Raw genomic sequence first — 16,606 nt, 5'->3', positions numbered from 1 at the left:
CGTCGTTGGTGACAAGTACGCTCTTCTACCTACTTCCATCATTCAAAGTATTACTGCCGTATGTGGCTGTGATTCAGATATGTAGTCCTTGTGGGATATAGACACCCTAACCATGATTCTATTTTCCTTAGTTTTTTACAGACAAGGAAATCTGTTGCTATCATTGCACTACATGTGCATTCCTATATACAACGATGTAAAATCTTATTACTCTTGTCTTGATAGAGGTGGTAGATCACCAATACTACTAACTATAATACAAAATGTGACTTATAAACTTTGAAAATAATCCTATGCAAAACACTGTCATAGACATCATGAAACATGATAAGCTCTCTATGGTGAAGTCCATTGATTACTTCATTCACATGTTCTTGAATTCTGTAAATATTTTTTTCGCTCATAGTTCTGTAACTCATATCCCTGCAAAGCTATTTTTCTCCTTGTATTTGTAACATGTTATATATATATATATACCTATCCATAATGTATACAGTACTGTCCTTGTCCAATTCCTATATGAAATTACCCTTGTAGAAAATTCTACTAAGTGATGGTGGAGAATATGTAAGGTGAGCACATGATTTTGAAGTATGTAAGTTAGAGAGAGACAGCAAGTTATGTTACTGTTAAACAATTTTGGTTCTTGGTCTAGGTTGAAGTGTGGTAGGTGATGAGCATATTCAGTACTCAAAATTGCCTATCCTGCCTAGTGGGCAAGGTCACCCAGGTTCCAGGCCTGGCAATGGCACAAATTTTAATTCATTTCTTCAGCTTTCATCCTTATTGTAGATTCAGTAGTGCTGTGTTCACTTGTGATTGTATCTATCAGATGAAAGATTTATTGTAAAGGACAAAAAGAATGAATATGATGTATATACCGGAGGGCGAAACGAATATAAATTCTGAATAATGTCATTATTTTGGAAGTGAAGACGTTTAGGGTAAGACTGCAGCACTGAGCAGCTAGTTTCATGGATTGATTATTGTCAGGTAGTTAACACGCTCATAGTTGAGAGAAAGACCATTCCACTTTCCTTAGCCACCCATTAAGATGTCAACTGATTAGGCTGTTTGGTTTTTATAGAAATTCTCTGTTAACTTTCTGCCCTTTCCACTTGTTCACTTTGTTAAGCATGGTATTGTTCAGGCCAATGCTGTGTCCGAAGATCATGTGCAATTTTACTCTGTCTGTATGAACGCCTACTTCATTCTAAGATCGTACCTTGGAATATCATTTGATAGGAATATTTACTCTCCCAGTCCCACTGTTTAAAGATGGTTTATCATAGTGCATTACCAAATTCCATCATGTGGTACGCAACAATTTGAATGTTGTTTGGTAATTTTGTTTAAGAATAGAAGGATAGCTTAGACACTGCCTGCTTGCTGTTTTACTTTCGAGGAATCTGCAACAACGTTGTCAAAATGCGAGTTAAGTGGACATTTTGGTTAGGGCCAGATAATTGTTGTACTTCATTTACGCATTTAATACAAAGACAAACTGTATACAGACCAGATGCAATTTAATTGAAATTAATTACTGTTTGGTCTAAGATTATCAAATAGGTTTAAGTTGGATAACAGTTTGTGGGTTCATGGTTTTGCCAATTCATAGATTTTTGTAGGGTGGGAGTTAATTTGGACTAAGTTTCATGTAGAAACATACAGTGGAGAGCTTAAAGAGTCATTTACTCATCGTGTTTCACATATTAGCAAGCATATTACACGTTCCTGTCTGTATAAATCTACAGAAAGCAACTACTTTGAATAATAAAAAACAATAAGGAGAGAGTGATGTAGCAAGACAACAGTGTACCTAGTGACTACCAATACTGTCACGTGAAGGCATGCGCGCCAGATACGGCCATAGGGAGTTTCCGCCATTTTCCACAGTTTTTGTTGTTGCCAGACATGAGGTTGAGCTCGTTCTGCACATTTAATCCTTGTGTAATACCTCACAGCTGTTTTTAATTTTGGATGAGGATAGAAGCTGAAGCAATGAACTAAAATTTGTGCCACAACTAGAACTGGGTCTTCTGCTTACAGAGCAGATGTACTGACCATTGCATCACCATATCAATATGGTTATCAAAGCTGCTCAGACTATCCTATTCCAATGCTCTCCATAACACGAACTTCAGCACACACCTCAACATTCAGTTCACATATCAGCCCTTTCCCCATTCCTATATCGACAGTATCCCCGAGGCCCTCAGACATTGAGATAGCACCTCAGGTTTGTACGTATGGGTAAATCCTGCCTGTCTGTTTTTAGATCTACGATATTTATATAACACGTAAATAGTCCAGACGTACTACGCACGTCATTCGTGCGCCAACGTGTGCCCTGGGTACTGATTGTAGGTACATTCAGGTTGTGATGAGGATCTCTGGCTCGCGGTTGTGGCGCCACTTAATGCCGTTCGGGAAACGGTATCGTGTGGGTGCAGTTTTGACAATGGTGTTTATTCACGTATGCAGTTAGACATTGGGGCATGTATTTATAAACATTTTGTCACCATGTGTAGTTGGCATTAAGTTAAAAGTCGTCAAGTCTAATAAGTAAGTGCATTCACTAAGGATCGTCTTTAAATGGTGTTTTGGAGTTGTTACTGTTTGAATATTGTGATTTCGCTATATCTGTTGCCGAGATCTGTTCGAAGACAAATGCAATTACGTTCGCCAGTAATTCATGAGCTACAATCTTAAATTGTTTTGTTCTCCAGTTTATTAAAAATTTAACCTGTCTAGTGTGGTTAAGTGTGTAGGCCTAATCGTACATAATAATAACAATAATATCGAAAAACTCATTGAAAATTTCTTGGTGACATTTGGAAAGCAGGTTGAGTGTCATCGGTTCATTATAATTAATGCTGTGACGCAGTTTGTTGGAATAAAAGGCACAGTACACAGATTGGTACAGTAACGAATGCAGTGGTTGTTGGATGAAAGCTGAAACTTGTCATTTTTTGGATGGTCAGAAGTATGGTGTTATATAGTCTGCTTTGATAGGAATGCGGAAATTACGCGTGGCATATGGAGTCCTCTGGATGCTTTCCATCTTGTTGCCAGCAACGGCACTTAATACCACCAGAGCCATCATAAAATTTGGCATCATTCCAATCTCATGATCACCCTAGTACTACAAATATAAGGCAAATTGAAGCAGCCACAATCCTCATTGCATGGTAGAAAACAAATGCCAAAATTTTCCAGTCTCCCATTTCTCGGTACTATGTCATAAAGTTTCCAGCGTACACAATATAAAAATAAATCAAATGTCCTTCATTCATTAATATGGAGCCAATTGCTCTCTTTCTTGCGTCTTTACAGTCAAACAAGCAGAAACTTGGCAGCCCAGTAGTACGAAATGCATGTGGAAGCCCTCTGACCCAAATACTGAAATAGGCCCAGCTTTGTGTCAAACATTGCCCATCATTAACACACAGCTGATGAGGTCAGTGACAACCTTTCTGTGTTACACAGTACTGACAGGTTTACATACGAATGTCTTTCAACTGTCACAGGTTTGTGTTCACAGCCTAACTTCACCTCATAAAATCCTGAACGAATACACTCTATCAAAACAGAACTTTCTCTTCCAAAATTATTAACTGATCCTAGCATCAAAAGACCTTCAGACATCTAATAATCTGATGTATTTATCTGGCTGCATAATGTATTTTTCTACCATACACACTCAATAAATCTACTCATGTTCACACCCACAGCTTCTTATGTTCATTTCTGTGAGATGTGTATGCTTGCAACTATTTAACTGTTTTTTTTTTTTCATGTAACAAGTACTTCACTGTGATGCATATCTGATGTGTGTATCTGGCTGCATAACGTATTTTTCTACCATACACACTCAATAAATCTACTCATGTTCACACCCACAGCTTCTTATGTTCATCTCTGTGGGATGTGTATGCTTGCAACTCATTCACTGTTCTTTCATGTAACAAGTACTTCACTGTGCTGCATACCCTATAACTGTTGTTTCTTTGTTATTCTGCATTGCCATGCTTTTACGAACTAACTGTTTATCTGTAACTTAGTCCATAATATATATTTAGTGCCACTGTATGTACACACTGTCATTTTGTAAAGTTCACTTGTGTATATTGTCCATACTTGTAAATATTTTATACTGTAATTTAATGCACTTCACATCAAAGATCACAATGTGGCAAAGTGAAGTGTATGTCATTCTCGTACCCTTAGTATTTACTCTCAGTGTTTGTCTAGCGTAAAAAAAGGGAACCTAAGTACTGTATGGTCGAATAAGGTGAATGGAAACAGTTTTCAACTTTAAAAGAACAACCAGACAATTTAAAGATAAATCTGACATCAAAATCATATGAGATTATAAGTTCTGTGCTGAACATTAAACTTATAATTAGATTTTACAACATAGAAATTAACGTTGGTGTTTCGATTCGTACCACAGCGAGGCATGAATACAAACAGCAGTTTTAATCTTATTATTTTCTCGATTTACTTTTATATCTCTATGTTTACAGTAATATGAAAATGATGAACTTTGTTCATTTGTTAATACACTAACTCATTGACTTAAAACGTGATAATGATGTTTGAATCTAAAACTCGTACTCCTGCAGGTAACAAAAACTTTTCGAACCACATGTCGATGAGTAAAATCTTCTTATAATCTTAAATTAACTTGTTTTCAAAATAAAGTCAATGTGACCTTTTCCAAACAAATTTTACAGTCATGCAATTTAAATGACAGCTTACCTTTTACGTATACCTTTATCACAGCATACTCTCCCCTGGATGAGAACATTGCCAGGTAATTCTTAATTCCTGTCAAATTCTCAGTCTTTTTCTGGATAAACACTCATGATTACTGTCTACCACCCACAGATTCCAAAATACAGCTCTGCTTATTAAGCTTATCCATTATGGATATTTTAGATACCATAACTGTTTATTCAATGTAAATAGATAAAACTGCAACCAGTGACTTTTTTGAAGTAGTCATTTATTATTCCATGAACAGTTTTTCCAACTTTTTCAGGCTCACCTTCAGATGGTTTTCCGGCAGTTGCATATCTGTTTCAAGCATAATGCTGGATGTTGGCTCTCTGACAAGAAGATGTAACATGTTTTAATGCATCGCTATGAGTATTGCTTGTCTGTCGATCTGGATTCAAAACTAAATTCTGCACTTACTAAACAGTAAGGGCGGCTTTTTTTCTGTATTTTGTTAGTTTTCTTGTGTCTCCTTCCATTATGATGACCCGTCAGTAACATGTCATACACTGTCACACGATATTTATGCATATAAACTGTGTTAGCGAAACAATGTCAACACACAGCTTGTGCTATACAACTGTTAGTTGTTGCAAAGATCTTGACACAAATATATGACACAGGCCTACGTTCATTAGAGATATTGTTTGTATTAAAGTCGATATGTGAGCAAACACTTTAATCAAAATTGGAATCAACATGAATGTCCAGGAATAAAATAATACAGAGTTATAGTATTTACAATGATCTGCAGAGGTTTGTATGGTGATTATATTTAAAAACAAGAACAAAACTTCAAATAAACTGCTGACTTATTACTGATCTTACAGTAGCATGATCTGGAATATTTGTAAAGGCAGATTCTTTTTATTTCAGCTAGTGGTGGTATGTATGAAAGTTGTAGTTTTTGTAACTAAATAAAGCTCTATGTATGAAATGGATACACTCTGTCTTAGTAGCCTGAACAAATCTAGCTTTGCCTTACGTTTTACCCAACACAATCATTCTGCAAACAACATAGAACAAAACCTCCAAATACTCCATTTTGGCACAAAAGTCATCATACTCAATCTTCGAGGCAAATGGCTCTGAGCACTATGAGACTTAACATCTAACCTAAGGACAGCACACAACACCCAGCCATCATGAGGCAGAGAAAATCGCTGACCCCGCCGGGAATCGAACCCGGGAACCCGGGCGTGGGAAGCGAGAACGCTACCGCACGACCACGAGATGCGGGCTCTCAATCTTTGTGAAGAAACTGAAATCTTTGTGAAGACAAATATAGCATCTGACTACTTGGTCAACGACCAAACTGAACTGAGAAACAAATTTTTCCTTAATAATTTCGAAGACTTACTGGTTAGAAACAGATAATCAACACTACCCTTCTCCCAAACCTCCCCCTCCTCTAACCCTTCCTCTATCCCTCTCCTTATATCCTACTGTACTGGTGTCAACGTAAATATCCTATCACAGAATAGATCGTGTACTGCATTTCCAAACGTTGAAGTCCTTTACTGTTAACATAAATCAGTACTGTTATACATATTACCTTTAGCTTAAATAAACAGAATCTGTCTCTACTGATATTCCAGATTATGTTCAAATAGGTGCAGAAATAAGTCAGCATTCATATGAAATTTTGTTCTTGGTTTAAATATAAAGTTCATGGTCATATAAACAGCGGCAGTTCATTGCAACTACTAAAACTTTTATACATATTTCCTGTAGCTGAAATGGACAGAAACTGTCTTTACTAATGTTCCAGATCACATTAATGTAAGAACGGAAATAACTCAACATTTGTTCACGGTTTTAATTATAAAGTTCGTGGTCATATAAACAACTTTAGCTCATTGCAAATACTGTAACTTTTATACATTTTACCTCTATCTGAAATAAACAGAAGTGGTGTTTCCTAATATTCCATATCACGTTTAGCCAAGAACACAAATAAGTCAGCAGTTCTTTAAATTTAAAGTTCATGTTCATAAAAACATTCGCCGTCCATTGCAAATATTATAACTCTATGTTTTTTATTGCTGGACATTCATGTTAATTCCGATCTCGACTACAGTATTTGCTCACTACAAAAAAGCCTAACAGCAAATGATTCACAAAATTATGTTTCTGTAAAAAACACGTATGATGATGTGCCTACAGTTGCTCGAAACTACACTACCCGACAAAAAATGTGAAGCATCCAGAGTGGGAGGATGAAACGAAACAAAACTTCACGTTTTGAGAGGGTTTGTGGTTACTAAATCGGGTCACACTTACAAAGAACTTATATGTATGAATACCTCAGTAAGTTTCTATAGTATATAATTTCCCATGCTTACAGTATATTATAGAGTTGTTAGGAGACAATGCTTGGTTTGAGAGAGACCCACTTAACTAGGTCAGCCTCTAAGCACATGGATTAACAGGTATCCGACATTCATGGGAAAATTTTCTACACATCGTTGATCGAAAGTTATGGTGGTAAAGCCCGTAAAATTAGTGCAGTAGGACAGCCAAACGACATATGGTGAAAGTAAAATCAGTTGAAGATGCAATAAAATTAACTCCTGATTGGGCGCAAGTATAGCTGGAGACGTAGAGGAAGGTGGGTATCATTTGTTGAGTAACTGCTAAAATGGCATTAAACATAATACAACACAGTGTTTGAATAATCTGCAAAAACGTGTGACGATATACAACCGCTGACTGCTGGTGTGCAACTATAGCATAAACGTTGACATAACGCGATTTGTGACTTGAAAATTAACGCTGAAATCTCTCCTCCAGCAATATAATTTGAATCTTACTGAGCTCCGTTGGGCAAATATGTTAACGTAGGATTGTGAGGTACCATAATGCATTTCATTTGGGGGAAACTTAAGATCACAGAGGAACTAAATTTCTGTCTAAACTGTGATTGCTAGTTTTTTAATATGGTATTCATTATACCACAGAGCTCTGAAATGTACCAAAAGTATTTTATACCATCTTCATCTGCATCAGCTGTTAAACGGATTTCCGTTTGTCAGCCCATCACATCGTCGCCAATCGGTCACTATTCATTACTTTATTTTGGCAATCGTTCACTAACCATTTTCTATTTTCAAGTATTAACAACGTTTTCAGTGTCCTTATGTCGTTGAAGACGTCATCCAGTGTAACAAAACCCTTGTTTCGCCTCAGAAACTTTTCTCTGACATGGTTTTATCACATATCTGCGGGAAATTTCTCCCTATGTGTTGGTGTTACTCACAGTAATAATTCAGCCAGAGTATTTAAAGTTTGACATTTCTTCGGTATAAATGCCTCCTGTGTATATTTTATTTCTTATAATTGATGTTTCCTTCATTGGTCACAAAACTTGTTTCAGAGGGGATTTAATAGTTCAAAACTCTCTTCCAACTATACGACAGTCGCCTCAGTCCCACTGAAGACAACCTATAGAAAGCTGTCCATTTGCTTCGTAACACAGCCAAGTTCTACAACGTGGCTATGTTATGAATCACATGACCAGCTTTCTGTAAGTTTTCTTCAATAGGACTCTGGTAATAGTCGGATAATTGGCATTGTGTTATTAATACCTTTATTTTGTTGGATATGAATAGATGCAGGACATTATGTGCTTCAGAGTCTATATTACTAACCGACTAAAGCAATTCATGTTCCAGGGATCACGATCCAAGCTGTAGGTTGTCCATCTAACAGCTTCCAGGGGCCACAAAATTTGATTTTAAATATTTCATACAATATTTATTACTGACAGAATTCAAAACTTTGAAATGCTGACGTCATCTACTCGCTAAGCATCAACATATTAAGAAAAGTAATGCAGTTAGCAACTGTGTAGTTCACAACGTGCAAACTACCCACACTATATTCATCCATTATTTGAGAATGACAGCACTTAGCGGCTTCCACATGAAATTTAAACGTAATTTAAAACTTTTATGAAAGTTTCCTTCGATAACACTTCCAAAAAATGATGAAAGGAAGGAAACTTTTTCACTCATGACTTTTTCGCTGTCCTTGCAGTTAAATTTCAGCATCAGGCATGACTATTTAATGTATTACTTCTTCACTACCAGCTCTATTTGGTTCACAATTTGCTGGCGGTATCCAAATACACCATTGAATGTATATGCAAAAATATATCAGTGTACGAAATATAGTTCAGTAGATATTACTTCATAAACACTGAGATGTGTGAAAAACTGGCTTCTACTTAATGGAGCGTAAATTATCCAGATTATATTAACGCAAGCTGTCGTAATAAGAGCTCTTGGCGACTTCCAACGAACTTTAGACGTAATTTCAAAGATTTTCTAAATTTTTTTCTCTCTTACATGCTCAACGTCAAAATATTCAAGGCATTAAGTCATCTGTAAAGTAATCAGATGTTAGAAGCAGTTTCATTCTTTAAAGAAAGTGGTATTTTCTAGTACCAGTGTACAGTATTAATAACCCTGTTGCCTTGCAGGATATTTGTCTGTCCCCACTGAAACGAACCCAGTCTTTTTCTCAGCGACACCAGTAATGGTAACAGAAGAAACTGGCCAGGTGCGACATGGACTGGCGCACTAAGGGTACGTTACAAACTTAATTATGTATGTAGACAGTTCTTTCATTCCGGGAATCGAGAATCTCGACCATTTTCTCTGTCATCGACATTGATACTCGCTTGATATAGGACCCAAGGATCCCAAGATTGTTGAGAACGTTTTAATTTCTGTAATATAAATTTGACATGAAGTCATGCAGGAGGCACGCAACCATTATTATAATAATTAGTAGTTCTCCATTCGGTTTGACTGGGTCGCAAGGATAAAAGTCAAACATCAGACAAAGAATGACTTTATTGCTCTGTGATGCGTTTCGGAGTTAGTCCATCATCAGACAGCGAGGAGCGATTATTCCACGTAGATAGGACGTTTCAAATTGTACGCGAAACAAACATTCGCAGACTAGTTGCTTCATATACAACAGAAGCGATTACTGAGTATGGATACGCCGTTTCAGATCGCTCCCGGATATCGTATGCTGGAGAAATTCGGAAATTGCATCGTATGAAGAATGCTGTTATTCCTTGACTTTTACTACTGCGATCCAGTCTGCCTGAGTGCAGAAATACTGCCTGTTTTTATTTCAAATTAGGCGTCAGATAGCAAGCGACAAAGAAATTATTTCCGTATGATGTAATTGCAAATTAACGATTGTTAGATTCTTGCCTTTACTTGTACTGTTAAGTCTTACTTGTTGCCACATTTATGATTATAGGTCAACGAGAAATACGGTATTAAGTTTTGACGAGTGAGTCTGCGAGTATCTAAACATGTGACATAAACGGCCGTACCTTTTGAATGAACTGACTTAGAAGCTTACGTTTAACACACCGCCAAGACACAATAGCTCTTAGTATGTGACGTAAATTTCAAGTTCTTACGTCTTAAGAGACAGACTCTCTGAAGAGACAGACTCTTTCGTGTGATATAATTACAAAAATTATCGTTCTCGGATTCTTTCCTTTGACCTTACTGTGAAACCTTTTTGCCTAATTTCATGAATGTAGGCCAGTGGGAAGTATCCTCCACGTTTTGATGAGTGAGTTAGGAGCATTAAAATATGTGACACTAATGGTATCTTTCGATGACATTCACTTAGAAGGTTCAATGCTTTACACTCAGACGGTACCGTAGACCTCAATACGTGACATAAATTTCGACTTGATGCGTCTACCCGTTCTTCAGAAACGAATTTTTCAACAGCTGGACATAGAGACAGACAGACGAACAACAAAGTGATCCCGTAAGAGTTCTGTCTTTATCGACTGATGTACGGAATCTTGAAAGATGTCCATGTCCTCAGCACACTCTACGAAAATCATGGCAGTGTCTTACAGAGCTTTAATGTTGATTAGGTACAGAATTGAGAGTCATTTATTTTCATTGTTGTTTATTTGAGAAAGTTCATCTTGTATACAACTGAAACATTCTTGTCAAAAGGTGCAGATGCACATTGCAGAGAGGAGCTGTGACCCAGAAAGCCTTAGACACCTGCTGCAGAGCGGATCCAGGAGCGCAGGTTCCCGACGTTGGCGTAGACGCCGGGGCTGGCCTCGCAGGGGCTGACCCCCCAGGAGACGATGCCCACCTGCGTGCTGCCGCTGACCAGGGGGCCGCCCGAGTCTCCGCTGCACACGCTCTGGCCCGCGCTGCCGGCGCACACCATGCGGGCCGTCACGGTGTTCACGTTGGCGAAGATGCTCTGGCAGGTGGAGCGCGCCACGATGCTGATGTCCAGCTTCTGCAGGTTGCTCGGGGCCGGGCCGTTTGTGTACGTGGATCCCCAGCCAGTGACGGTCACGGCCAGGCCTCCGGCGGGGTCGTAGCCGTCGGATGGGAGGCTGACGGCCTGGGCGTTCGTACCGAGCAGGGATCCAGACACCTGGAACAGGAGGTGAAGCAATGGTTACTCGTGACTAAATGACGGCTGTATACACTGACTTATCAAATGTCATGGTATGGTGGGGAAGGGGGAGAGGGGAAAGTAGTGATGGCGCAGGTGTGCTGTATGGGCATTACACATCTCCTGCGCCAGCTGCAGTTGTATAGATCTTCTGAGATGTGGTTGTGCTAATGATTTGTGTAACAAGCAACGACATTGAGAACTGAACGATGCCTGACGGATGGGAATTTCGTCTTCGTCTTCGTCTTGAAGGTGTATCGTGAACGGCTAAATGAGGGTGTCACAGTCCGCAGCAGTCGAACTACCGGCCGACTAGCCACCCTCAATGACCGTGAACGGCGACATTAGATGGATCGTCAATACAGCCACAAGGACAACAGTGCAACAACTCATGTCTGAGTTCAACACAGGACGTGTTACACATGTGTCTCTGTGGATATTCAGTAGGTAATGGCTTCCATGGGGTAAAGGATCCGGCACCGCACGAGGGTGCTGCTGTTAATCAGACATATCACAATTTCAACTACACTATCCCAAAGGGAGGCACCGTGTGTGGCGCTGACCACATGTGTCGATAGAAAATACATGCCAAGAAGGCGTGGTCAGAGGCGGTGGTGTCTATTATGGTCTGAAACGCACTTTTCTGATATGGAATGGGTCCCCTAGTTGTCGTGCAAGGGACTTGGAATGGTCCACAGTATGTTGAGCTATTTGGGGACTACTTCCATCCATTTTTGGCCTTCCAGCACCCTGGCAGTTCACCGGTGTTTCAAAGTGCTAAAGAGAAGCAACATCGTTTCTGTGTCGCCTGTGAATGGTTACAGGAACAAGGAGGACAGGTGGAAAGACTTGGGTGGCCGCCGCAGAGCCCGGATTGGAACCCGTCTGAGCATATGCATAAAGGCATGGAACGCAAGCTCCATGCCATCGATACTCTGATCCTGCATTCACGAAGAGATCAGAATTGGCTGCCGCTCTGAAAATTATTTTGTGTCACATGCTTCCAAAGGAGTAGTGGGGACTTGTAGATTAACTTCAACAGCGTCTCATTGCAGTCCACACGGCCAGATGAGGTCCAACCCGATATTAGGTGTCTATCCCATGACATCTGCAAAGTCACTGTGGCTTTGCGCCTGATATAAGGTTCTAACGCACAATTACGCGCTGCCTCTTTTTATTTAATTAACAAATGTAGTAAGAAAGCAAAGACTGTCTACGAACTACTGAAAATGTGAAGGTGCCTCTATTAATCCTATCTGTGACTGCTGACGTAGGCAGCTGAATTAGTGTGTGGTCTATCTGATGTATGGGTTCTCTAAAATCATGTAGTATAATAGACGCATACACTATTAAATCATCTAGTAGGCCTTTCATTTTTCTTCTTCGAACCATTTTCATTTACATAATCTAAGCATATATGTTACCGTTCACAAATATGCAAGTCCTAAGACCGTAGCAGTGTGTGTCCCGATTCTTCCATTTATTCCGTAAGCCATAAGTAATACCAAATACTGGAATAGTGTCACCAAACAGGTCATAACAACGAACTCTCCGCGACTTCAGTAAAAGATAGGCTGTCAGGATATTCTATGTCTAAATGCCAATCAACTTTTCGCCTCTACTGCTTCTAATAGCAAGTGTTACTTAAATTTAGTATTATGTAGTAGTGTTTACCATTAGAATGGAACGATGTCACTGCTTTCACAGGGTTACCACTTCTCTTTCAATCCAATATAGGTGATCTTGCATTTTTGTACGTTACTGTCCTTCATTGCAAGTGTAATTTGTTTCGATGGTGCATAAGATTTCCCTCGAATAACCCAAATATATTAGTTTCCTGTATGCAACAAAATAGCCACAGAAGACTCGTGAAACTGCTGTATAAGCTATTCGACGAACTGCTTATACACATTCAGAAAATAAGCTGTTCTATCATAATTTCTTCGTGCTCTCTGAATTTGATTGGGTGTATGTTGAAACATCGGCTTCTAGGACTGCGAAGTCAGTCACACATAAGATGCTGCGCTCATTCAGAATCCAAAAGCACACATTGGTTTCCTGCTTGTAGTGCCAAAAACTTTACGGTCTCGTTACTTTTGTATGCTCTTTTCAGTTGAAATACGTATGTCAACTTATTGTAGACGCACACAAAACTATTCATCCCCAACCCGAAAAGGACGACATCATGTATTGTTTAAAATCCTTTAAGAAGGAATAATTTTAAATTTGATGCCGTTTTGAACTTCAACTAGTGTTACAAACAATACAGCCACTTACCGAGTGTAACACAAAGCGCCGCATAACACAATTATGTGTCTTCAGAGTTTATTCATATTTCCTGGTCATGCAGGTACGTTACAAATACAAAGGAATCGTGTTCGATATCTATTTCGCAGATTTATGTTTTGTATAGCATAACATAAGTATCTGAATTGTTTAGACATTTAAGAAATATAAACTGCCCACTGACATCAAATCCGGAGCAAAACCGCACGTCCCGTTGTAACTGACGTAGATTTTCTAAAATCAGAAGATTAGAGAGGTATACTGCCATAAAAACAGTTACTGATGTTACTACAACATGACATTTTCATCCCCTTCTGCTTGAGCATGGTTCTACGTTACACACAGCGTATATTTCTTTAGTTTCCACAACATAACCCTAATGTTATAGGACATGACGTAAAAATAGCCCTTAGGTTCGAGGCCTGAGCGAGTTGCTCACCTGAACGACGGCAACGTCGTAGTCCACCGTATCGCTGTCGTACGATGCGTGCATGTAGCCAGAGGACGCCCTCAGGACGGTGCCACCGCTTCCACGAATAGACGATCCGGCTCTGAAAGTCATCAGCAGGAGGCTCATACCGTCCACACAGTGAGCGGCCGTCAGCGCCCACGTGGAGCTGATGATGGAGGCTCCGCAGATGTGCGAACCGCCATACTGGAAGGACAGCTGCCACGGGTAGTTGGCGATGTTGGCGTTGCTTCCTCCGATGATGCGGCTGTTGCCCCTGCTCCACAGCCTGGTGCGGGCCGGCAAGGCTACGGCAGAGCCGAGCAGACACACGAGCAAGAGGGCGAGGCGCTGCATTCTGGAGACGGTGGCTGCAGGCTGCTGGCGCCGCACCCTATATATACTGTAACACGTGCACAATCACAAATAGTGGGCGGTGTGTTATCAGCGTTCTAGAGTTCTCGCTCATTGAGCAAAAGTTAATGGTGCTGTTTTATCGAGCGTGATAAGTTGCCACATAGGTTTTTCCTCAGGTGTTGCCACAGTCACTTACAAGTGGTTGAGATAATTAGTTCTAGTGATTCAAAGGTCTCCCTCAATTGCCTGTAATGAATGGAAAATAACTGGTGCTATATTTCCACGACGCATGATTTGAGAATGGAAAGTTTATTCAAAGAAGACTGCGCAACAATAAGTGCACAGTTCTAAAATTTGAGATATTGCCAAATGGAAGTATGCGACCTTCAATAAGTGTTTGTATAATAATTTATTTACCGCTCAAAAGTTTGCAAATTGGATATTACCAGTCTCAGCGCCAAACCAGTCATGTAAATTTTAGACTTCACGAAGTTCAATGTGCCTAACTGTAGTTGTTATACAGGGTGCATCAAAAGGCTCATCCTATTTAAAAAAAAAAAACATAACTATTATGGTATCTGAAATATGTGCGGGAACAACGTACTGTTAGAAAGAGCAAACCCTAGAGATTTGCGTGGGTCCCGTTAGGTAGCAGCAGTGTGCGCCCACTTCAGTTCTAGTAAAAATGGTGTCGGGACAACAGAAAGCGTTTTGTGTTCTACGTTTTGCGCAGTGCAGGTCAGTAATAACCGCACAGCGTGGCTTTCAGACTTGGCATGGTGTGGATCCTCCAATAGCACAGAGCATTACACGATGGCATGAACAATTCCGAGAAACAGGTTGTTTGTGTAAAGGCAAATCGCCGTGCTGTCCCCGAGTGTCTGACACAGACGTCGAACGCGTCCGCCATAGTTTCACAAGAAATCAGCAGAAATCCCTTCGCCGTACATCTCTACAGCTCTACATACTCCCAATGTCCGACTGGCGTGTGTTGCGTCGACTTTCACACACGAAACCATACAAAATTTGGTTACTGCAAACTCTTTATGAAGGCGACAAACAACAACATGTGGAGTTTTGTAATTTTGTTCTTGACGAGATACAGGATGACAATTTTCTTCCGTGCTTAGTGTTTCCATTTACATGGAAACGTGAACTGTCATAATGTGAGAATATGGGTTACGCAACAACCACATGAAGTTGTACGACATGACAGGGACTCTCCTAAATTTAGTGTGTTTCACGGGAAAAGGTGTATGGTCCATTTTTCTTGTTACAGTAAGCACATACATCGATATGCTTGAGAAATTTCTTTTCCCACAATTAGAGACTCATTCGAACGACTTCACTTACCAGTAGAATGAGGCATTGCCACACTGACATCTGCAAGAGCGGGAATTTTGAAATCAAAGGATTACTCAACGATGGATCTGTCGCACTCGACCAAACAATTCAGCCTTACATTACTGGCCTCCAAGGTCACTGGACCTGACCGTATGTGATTATTTCTCGTGGGGGTTTATAAAAGACTCTGTTTATGTGCTTCCGTTACCAACAACAATGAATGAACTGAGACATCGCATAACAGCAGCTGTGGAAGCTGTAACTCAAGACATGGTCGCAGCAGTGTGGGAACAATTTAGATACCGCACTGACATATGCCGTGTATCTCAGGGGGCCATATGGAACTCCTACCTTAAGGTAGGAAAGAAAACTTTTTTAGTTTTCCATCATCAAAATGGTTCAAATGGCTCTAAGCACTATGGGACTTAATATCTATGGTCATCAGCCCTAGAACTTAGAACTACTTAAACCTAACTAACCTAAGGACATCACACAACACCCAGTCATCACGAGGCAGAGAAAGTCCCTGACCCCGCCGGGAATCGAACCCGTTTCCCTCACCAAAACACAATATTCATTGCATATGTTTATTAGTTTCAGAAATATAGACGTGTCAAATTGAATGATTCTTTTTCATACACCCTGTATATCCATTAGGTGTACAACTTGGCCTCCGCCGTTTTGCAATAGACTGCAGTAGTGGAAAGTAGTGGTGCAAGTCGTTCGTTGTAAGTGTCATACAGTAAGCTTAGGCATTTGAGAACATAACGCTATCAAAAATCAGACAATATTTGATTGCATCATAAAGTAATTCTCGAGTGAATACGCCAACTTATGAGCCCAATTCTCGTCATCTGCGGGAGGGTTTAATTTTCTACTTTGATATAAAGAAATCTGCGGCTGAGGCTCATAAAAAGCTGG

General features: G+C 39.9%; 1 protein-coding gene across 1 annotated transcript; it reads right to left on the bottom strand.

Annotated features, from left to right (window-relative positions):
• Positions 1-10,830: 10,830 nt before the first annotated feature.
• Positions 10,831-14,341, bottom strand: LOC124712299 (trypsin delta-like). Its single transcript, XM_047242591.1, has 2 exons — positions 13,976-14,341; positions 10,831-11,229 (listed from the first exon to the last, which is right to left on the bottom strand). Exons 1-2 carry the CDS (start codon positions 14,339-14,341, stop codon positions 10,831-10,833), a joined length of 765 nt encoding a protein of 254 aa, XP_047098547.1.
• Positions 14,342-16,606: the final 2,265 nt, after the last annotated feature.

The sequence above is a fragment of the Schistocerca piceifrons genome, chromosome 8 (assembly GCF_021461385.2).
Source record: "Schistocerca piceifrons isolate TAMUIC-IGC-003096 chromosome 8, iqSchPice1.1, whole genome shotgun sequence".
NCBI classification, from domain to species: domain Eukaryota; kingdom Metazoa; phylum Arthropoda; class Insecta; order Orthoptera; family Acrididae; genus Schistocerca; species Schistocerca piceifrons.
This window is presented reverse-complemented; position numbering and strand designations above follow the sequence as displayed.

What these genes read in the sequence shown, in the direction of transcription:
- LOC124712299 (XM_047242591.1), bottom strand. Translation starts at nt 14,341, where the DNA reads ATGCAGCGCCTCGCCCTCTTGCTCGTGTGTCTGCTCGGCTCTGCCGTA. An exon ending in ACGACGTTGCCGTCGTTCAG is followed by an intron (nt 11,230 to 13,975) that starts GTGAGCAACTCG and finishes CTCCTGTTCCAG; the next exon opens with GTGTCTGGATCCCTGCTCGG.